This window comes from Tyto alba, unplaced genomic scaffold (assembly GCF_018691265.1).
Source record: "Tyto alba isolate M040663 unplaced genomic scaffold, T.alba_DEE_v4.0 Super-Scaffold_2, whole genome shotgun sequence".
Classification (NCBI taxonomy): Eukaryota; Metazoa; Chordata; class Aves; order Strigiformes; family Tytonidae; genus Tyto; species Tyto alba.
This window is the reverse complement of record NW_024881282.1, coordinates 10,144,665-10,152,997: the sequence shown is the minus strand read 5'-3', so window position 1 is coordinate 10,152,997 and position 8,333 is coordinate 10,144,665. Positions and strand designations below refer to the sequence as shown.

General features: G+C 41.1%; 1 protein-coding gene across 3 annotated transcripts in view; it reads right to left on the bottom strand.

The window, feature by feature from the left end:
- Positions 1 to 3,715: 3,715 nt before the first annotated feature.
- LOC104367404 (N-acetylated-alpha-linked acidic dipeptidase 2) overlaps positions 3,716 to 8,333 on the bottom strand; it is a 34,964-nt gene continuing 30,346 nt past the window's right edge. For all 3 annotated transcript variants that reach the window (XM_009974519.3, XM_032991143.2, XM_032991144.2), the window contains 2 exons: positions 7,962 to 8,054; positions 3,716 to 6,290 (listed from right to left, as the gene is read on the bottom strand). In XM_009974519.3, the coding sequence (XP_009972821.3) occupies positions 6,101 to 6,290; positions 7,962 to 8,054 (283 nt within the window). In that variant the 3' untranslated portion in view covers positions 3,716 to 6,100. The remainder of the gene's footprint in view (positions 6,291 to 7,961; positions 8,055 to 8,333) is intronic.

The following is an 8,333-nucleotide window of genomic DNA, read 5'->3' as shown; positions in this document are numbered from 1 at the left end:
GTTTATAAAGTGTGTTTCTTTCTGCCCGTAATAAGACAGGCAGGATGTTGGTGTTTTACTCCTCTGCCATGGCAATGGGCAACAGGATGGAAGTGCCCACACTCCTGCAAGGCTAATTCTGTCTGAGCTGCGGGATGGACGGTGTTTTAGTGCAGGCAGGAGGTGCCAGGGCACGTGGGCTTGGGTGGAAAGAGCATGGAAACATGGCTTGGGAGACAGAGAGAGCTGAGGAAGCAAAAGCAGTGCTTTGAGAGGGGGGGGCTGGTTCCAGGAATACCTGAAGGGAACAAGTGATCTCAGCAGGAGCTGAATCTTTCAGTGCTCAGTGTTTGCAGCTGACCACGTTTCCCCAGCCTGATGTCCTACTGCTTATGGTTGCATAAGGGTCTGTTGTCACAACAGTTGCCATGTCCAGAAACTGTGGCTTGAGTTTCCTTCTGAAAATACAGCTAAGTTGGGAGGTAATGTGGATGGCAGCATCAGGAATGCGTCAGCAGCTTGCTGTTGGCAAGCTAGCAAAGCACATCTGGGGAAGGTGCCATGTAAATATAGCAAGTCTATTCTTATCTGATGCCCTCCTGTGAAATGCTTTTACCATTATCACCTCTCCTGTTCTTTCCCTTTATGGAAGGTTGTAATGTGTTTGCAGTTTATTTGAACCAGGTCCAGCCCCTCCTGCATGAGGTGCTTAACAAACAAGCCTGAGTCTTCCTCCTCCTCCATCCTCTCGGCTCCCCAAGCTCATCCAGAAAATGGATGTGCCTTACAGGTTGGGTTGAAGAATAGCTCATTGATTTTCTTGGATGAGTAAGAAAATGTTTAAAGGTGTAGGTTCCATCGGGACAACCAGTGTGTTGACACTGACAGAAGCTGCCTTGACTTCACAGATTGTAACTGGCACAAGCAAATACAGAAGCAATCCATGGGACAGACTGCTCCCAGACCATTCAGGCTTTCTAAGTTCCTCCTGCTGACACTGATTAACAGAAGCAACTGCTGATCATGACTTAGAGCTCAGCTTTAATACTTGCAGCTAAATTACAGGGCTAAATGGTAGCCACCCTTGCTTGACTGGAGTTGCTTTTAGTCCCAGTTGTGTAATGGAAACAGCCTTTTGTGTTTGAAAAAGTGCTCACTAAGTTCAGCTCTCACTGTTTTATCTAGGGACAATTTCTGTGTAGCAGGTGTTGCTCAGTGACGAAAACTACTTTGGTTCAGCTCAGCAGAGAACAGCATGGCAGAAGCAAGATTTCTGTATTTCATTTAATTAGTGTTGTCTTCTCTGTTTTGCTGTAGGGAAGTCCATGACATTCACCGTCATTCAGCTCTCTTAATGGCACTCTTAACTGTATGTTAAAAATCCCATGAATGAAAATAGAGGAATTAGTGTAAGAGAGAAAAAATGGGCCATGTTGAGTATAACCTATTCCTACCAGCTGCAGAGAGGAGGTCCCCAGCTGCTTTTGATGCTGTGTTGTCTCCAGCTCTGCCTCCTTGAGGGCTTACACAGCATTTCCTGGCAGGTGCAGAAAGTCCTCAGTGACTTTCAGACCCAGTCAGGATCTTCCAGAATCTCATCCTGCTGTTGTTTCCCATAGGAATAATGCGGGGTCACTGCAGTAGCTCTTCTTTGCAGATGCTGCACAGCACCTTTTACCCTCTGAATGACACCACTGCAGGATAAACCATTTGTGGTCTCAAGCAATTTTGTTGTTTTTTGTTTCTTTGTTTGTTTGTTTGTTTGGTTGGTTTTTTATATATATACCTATCATTGACATATTTAATCATTATGTTGGTTTAAAGAGGAGAACAAGCAACCTTTTAAAGACATATTTATTAATTTTCATGGGTTTCAATTAACGGATAGAGAACCACTGGCAGCACTTAAGAGACTGTCTAGTGGAAAGCACAATGAGAGAGTGCAAAATACTGTCTGTCACAATAATCTCTCCATGACAAATGCTTAAAGCAAGGAATGAAGCAGGTCTGTTTTAGTCCCTTCATACTACACTTTAATTCCCAAGTGCTTTAGGGCCTTCTGAAAGAAAGGTTGCATCTGGATCATTAGGCATGAGCACTCCTTGCATGCGTCTGATCCTTTTTTAACCCATTTCACCCTTCACAAGCTCCTGTAGCAATGTGCTTCACTAAATAATCACATGTAGTGTGAGTAATCCCTTTGTTTCAAACCTGCTGGCTGGTATTTTATTAGAAAGCATGGACAGGAACAGCAATAGTTCCTCCACACAAGGAAAGGGCTTCAAGTCACAGAGGGCTGCTGGCCAGGTGTTCAGGTCCTCTTCTGTTGCAAAATACTATGCAGTCCACAGAGTTCATGTTCTCTTGGCCCTTACGAACATGCAGAGATTATTTTATAGATTATCTGTAGGACAGAACAATAGAAATCAGGTTTGTGGAAAAGTCATACAGCACCAGTACTGATTGTTGATCGTCTACTTAATGGGCTGATTGACTGCTTTAGGACCTTTCTCTTGCTATTTATTTTCCTTATAGATACACTGAGTTACACAGTATGATTTATTTTTATCACTGTTGTAAAAGAATGCAATTTTAGATCAGCTAACGCAATTTAAGTTTGACCTGGATTTGACAAATTGCTTTGGCTGAACCAAAAACCAGACAAATCCAAGTGCCCTGTTCTAACACCTGAACTGTACAGTTACTGAGAAGATTTATGAAACTTCTTGAGCTGGTGTACTTGTACTTCAGTCATCAGGATACTGGGATAGGGAATTTTTAATTTCATTGCTCCACAAATGTAGTCCCTTGATACATGAGTCAACTTCGGGAAGGGTTGCTAAATTACAGGGTGTTGAGAGAAGCACTGGCATCACTTAATCCTAAACAGATTATTGTCAAAGGTTTTGAATTAGTTTGAGTTTTTATTAAGCTTAAGTTCTGCAGAGCATTTTTTTAGGCGGTTCTATTTCTATTTATTGATTGATTGAAAAACACAGCAGAATAACTATTTCAAGTTACTACCATTTTGGTGCAAATGAATGAGTGTTGTAACTGGACTGTGTTTATCACTTACTCAGTGGGAGAATGGAGCATGCCAGTCATCCCCACTTTCCAGCCATCACTAAATTGACCAAGTGTTATGGCTTCCTTTCCAAAGGCAAACGAAAGGTGTTTCAACCATAAGAGAACCTGAAATAAACTTCCTGGCACTGTCCCTTTGAAACTGATTTTCTAAAGAGACAACTGACAAATCAAATATCCAAGACATACTTGGTTCATCCGAGTTTAGTTTTGCCAAACTGTTTTGCAGCCCCCATCTAGGCTGAAGGGTCTGTTTCTCCCCGCTACATGATTCACAGATTGTTTCAGCCACATTGAGTGAATGAACTGTGCAAATGAAAGTAGGGACAGACAGAGTAGGTAACCCACTATTACTCATTTGTGAGGAATGCCTGAAAAGTCTCCCTACACTTTGAAATTATGGGTAGGCAGAGCTACACAAATACATCAGCCTTTGGGCTGGGAGACAGCAGCAGTGGCTTGGTTGCCCAACTATAGGAAAGAAGATACTACTGACTGAAGCAGGGAAGGCAGTCTCAGATCTCAGTAACTGATCCTTCCAATATCAAGAACATGGGTCTTTATGGAAACCAATTAGTATAAGCCATCTGTAAGTGGTTTGGTCTTATTAATAAGGGTTTAGATATCACTCTCCCTTAGTAGAACTTCATACAGAGGAATGGAAATACATTTAAGCTATTTTGTGTACTTCTCAGGATGCAGCAGGTCATGACGAATCATACATTCATACGGAATTATCAGTTAAGTTGAGAAGAGGAACAAAGCAATCGATGCCAGCTGTGCATTCATCCTGATGTGAGCTGTAATTTATTCTTGCAGCTTCAAACTGCACATGGAAACAAAAAAAAAAAAAAGATAGTATGTTCTTTTGCAGCAGCAAGGTAATGGCACAGGACTCCAAAGGCTAACTACCACTGAAAAAATATATTTACTGGTGAAACATTTGTTCACTGGCTTATTTATACTGCTAAAGGGATTTATGTAAATGAAGGAGGAAGCACGCTTTGTCAGATACTTCCTTTTTAAGTGGAAATCACTTGTTTGCCTTATCCTTTGATGATCCTACAGCAGTGACCACTGACAGATGCAAAGCTGTCTGCTCTTCACATTCAAGAGGCACTAGTGGCCTTTTTCCACCATCCAGACATCCTAACCCTTCCTTGGGGGCACGTGCAGCTGATGCCCATTGCAGTTAACATGCAGCTATGGTGGAGCATGAAGAGCAGGTGATTCAGGAAAAGGGAAGAAAAACCAGTGCAGTTACCTGTCAGTCACTGTTCACAGGGTACCATGTCCTTCAGCAGCACCTTAAGCTACAGATGTGGAGATGGGCAACTTCCAGTTAGGTAGAAGTGAAGGGAACAACAAAGATGTAGTCACTGTTCTGGTGTCCTCAGCGCTGGCTACTCACGTCTCTTACGTTCATGCTGACAAGGTCAGTTAGGCACGACTTTTGCCAACAAAAGAGGTAAAACATGAACTGTGGAAGTGTAATTTCCTCCTTATGTGCCTAAGGCTTGATCTGTGAAAAGCAATTTAGCAGTAAATTCCGAGCACAACATCCATAGGTACACAGTCCTTTGTGTTTCAGAAAGGCTTATTGGAAGTGACACCACTGAAAGCCTCACTTCTTGGTGGCATATAACCCCAAAAACAACTTCCCAAAGGACTGAACTATGGTCATTTCTGGTTCTCTTGACTGAATTCAAAGCATCTGAGATGAGAACAACTCCTTCTGTAGCCTAGTAATTGTACTGTTTCTCTAATTCTGCCTTTTTAAGTACCACATCTGTTCTATTCCCCATAAAACTAAAAGGATTTTATTCCCACAACCTGGTGCAATTTATAGTTGTGAGAAAAACTGTAGTATATTATACAAGAAATTGGTTATTATCAGCTCCCACAAAGTGGAATGTGATTTAATAAAATTCTAGCAATTTTATTAGTTGTAAAGCACATAGATGAGGAGTACATTTAAAGGGTCAATGAAACAAGAATAATTTTTTTTACAAATTAAATAGTTTTGTACGATTACCATTCTCCTGCATTTCAGTCTCCCTTTGAATGTAAAAGCAGCTCATGATGGGAAACTTTCTTTAGGTCTTATCTGTAGACAGAATAACCTGAAGACCCATGCCAATAGTGACAATGTCCTCCAGCTCCCTTAACTGGAAGAAGACATCTGCATGAAAGAGAACTCCTGGGAAAAAATAGGAACAAAAGCTGCCATGGGTTTGGGATTCGTGAAAGTGCCAAAAGGAGCAGGGATGTTAGCTTTTGGATAGCCTCCAAAAACCTTTATTTTCCAAAGTGCAAATAAGGGAGGGAGGTGCACAGTGACTTTCAGAGGCATGGACACTCACTGCCCAAGAAAATGCTTTTGGGTTTCTGCATATAGACAGCTGTTTTCTTTGATTATCAAGAATGGCTGGTACTGCCTTGGCAATCAGCAGGAGGGCCAGTATTTTATTTTTTTCAGGAAAAGAAAGCAAATCAGTATAATGAACATTCACCAGTCCTGCAGAATAGATTCTAAAATACAGAGAAGCCTTTGGTGTCTTATATTATGGAAGTAATTATAAGAACAAGAAACACACATGTGCTGAAGAGTGTTATATTTTTTCTCTTTAAGTGTGTGCTGTTGATCACTGTGATGGGCAAGATTTACAGATAGCTTAGCAAATAACTGGTTTTGTAATAGTACATCCAAAGTAATGGGTCTCAAAATTGGCAGATCTTTCAGAAAATGCCAATTGGGAACTGATTCTTCCTTCTCCCCACCCCCCCTGCCCCCAAATTTGCTTTCATCTAGGGTTGTTCTTAAAGCTACAGTTTTGTCGGTATCAGAGAAGCAGTAATTTCTAGCTCGGGAGTTCTTTGATATGCAGATCTCCTGCTCACACTACCAGTACGCTTCCGTGCATTCAGAAGGTGGAAGCTCAGACGCGGCAGGCAGTCAGGAGGGACGGGGTCACTGTCATAGCCTCACTACACTGCAGTTAAGATTTTGCTGTTTGAGCTTTTCGAAGCCAACATCCTATGCTACTTCTTTCAGAGTCCCTGCTGCTGCCTGCACAGTGAAGGCTGCAATGGAAATCTGCCTCTTTACTTCTTCCCAGGCTTCATGCTGATTTGCTTTGCTTTCAATATCAAACATGGCATCATAGATCCCTGGGAAGGACTCTCCAGCATACTTGTTGTGACTGCTTGGAGCAAAGATGACATGTCTGTGGGGAAAGAAGAAAAAAGTGTAGGCATACTAAATAAACATAATCATTAATGGTGTGTGTGTTCACTGTAGGGAACTGTATGTATGCTACATAAAACAGCCACAAATCCCAGGAAGATCAGAACTTCCTAAATACGGAGGAAATGAAGCTGGACCTGTCTTTAAAAGGACAGGAGGAAGCAGCCTCAAGGGCAAAATCTATGGGAAAGGGCACAATTTTAGGAAAGGTAGCCTTCTCCTTGGGAAGAGATGATGCATTTGTCTAGTTAGGAATGAAACCATGTTAAATTTTTTGTAAATGAGAGCTCAACAAACCTGGTGAACTAATGTGGCAGTCTGGAACAGGGAATAAAACTAGTTACAGATGTACAATGCCAGGTGGAACAGAAACCCCAGAAATAACTAAGCAGCTGAATGACGGTCAGCAGATCTAGGAAAGGAATGTAGAAAGAGGGGAAAAAATCTATGGGAGAGTTCTTGAGAAGAGCATGAATTTTTCAGAGAAGAAGTGATCATGTTGGAACAGAACCATGTGAAAGTATCTAGTTTATTTGTTGATTTTTTTTTTTTTTTGTTAAATAATGAATAGTTGCAGATCTGCTTTCAATTTGATTCTGTTCATATGAAATATCAAAGCACATTATTAGCATGCAAAAAAGTCCTAAATCAAAATAAACATTAAAACTACATTAATAAATGCAAGCAAGCAAGTAAAAAAAAAAAAAAAATTAAAAATCCAGACTGCTTTAAATGATATCTAACACCCAACAAGAAGAACTGTAGAAAACAACCATTTTGTTTTTCCAAAAGCGTGAACAACAGTTTATCCTAGGAGGATGGAAGTGTGATTCTCAATTCTACCTGCCTGAGGGACTTCTGGCTTGGTGTGAAAGCCATTGGTCAGTGAGTCAGATCTATCCAGTCATTAAGAAAAGGGGGATACTGAGAATAAAGTGAGGTAGTCACACACCTGACACTGGAAGCTAGCTTTTTGTCAAGTGTTACTAATAAATGCACTAGGCTTCTAGTGCATCAAACATTGTCTTTCTCCAGGCCCATGTGCTTGTGGAGAGAAAACTTCCAAGAAGAACTAGTTAATGATTTCAGCTAATAGGAGCATCTATAGAAGCAGCCAAACTGGCACAGACGGGACTCTGCAGCACAGCTCATGGACCTTTATCCATCCTGTGCTCCAAGATCTCTCCCTCTACAACTCTCTCTTCTGGATTTCTCTCTGCACCTGATTCTCACTACACGTCTGTTTTCATCCTCTTCTCCCTTTCACTCTACCCTCATTTCCCCTTTCTTCTCAATACAACTGATTCTTCACTCTATCCTTACCTTGTACAGGCTTAAAAGAGGAAGTGGTAACAGATGTAGTACTATACACCTGCAAGTAAAAGTCACAGAGTATGATGGCTGACAAAAACAGAATGCCAGACCTAAGAAGAGGAATTAGGCACCACAAGACTGGTGCAACCAAAGAGTTCTATTTTGGGGGTTATAAACAAATTCTGCTACTCATTGGATTATACCTGAAACAATCTGTTGAGCTGTAATTCCTATATGAGGCCTATATAGCAGTTAACTACCAGTCAGTTGCAGGGTGAGGTTCACCTGCAAAAATACAGTGCCTTAGTACAGCTGGTCAAGAAACTTGTTCTCTCACCTGTAAAACTTCCTTCCTGGTAAGCCAAGAGGATCAATGAAAGCTCTTTCTATAAACATCAGCTGATCATTCATGATTCGCACTGCAACTGGACTGCAGAAAATAGAGATATTTCACACAATGAAGAAACATGACTTCCCAGTTTCATTTCAACAGTTTTCTTTAGACAGGAAAAAATGATTAAAAAGATGGTCTACAGTTTGCAGAAAGATGAGGTTTTGCAAATGGAGATATTCAACACATGTAATATTAATGCATTGGGACTTCTGTGGTAGAAAACTCAACTACAAGGTTTCACACTATGCAAAATAAAATGGGAGATTGTCTGAGAGTGTCCGATACTCGATGAGTATTAAATAGCACTAGAAAGAT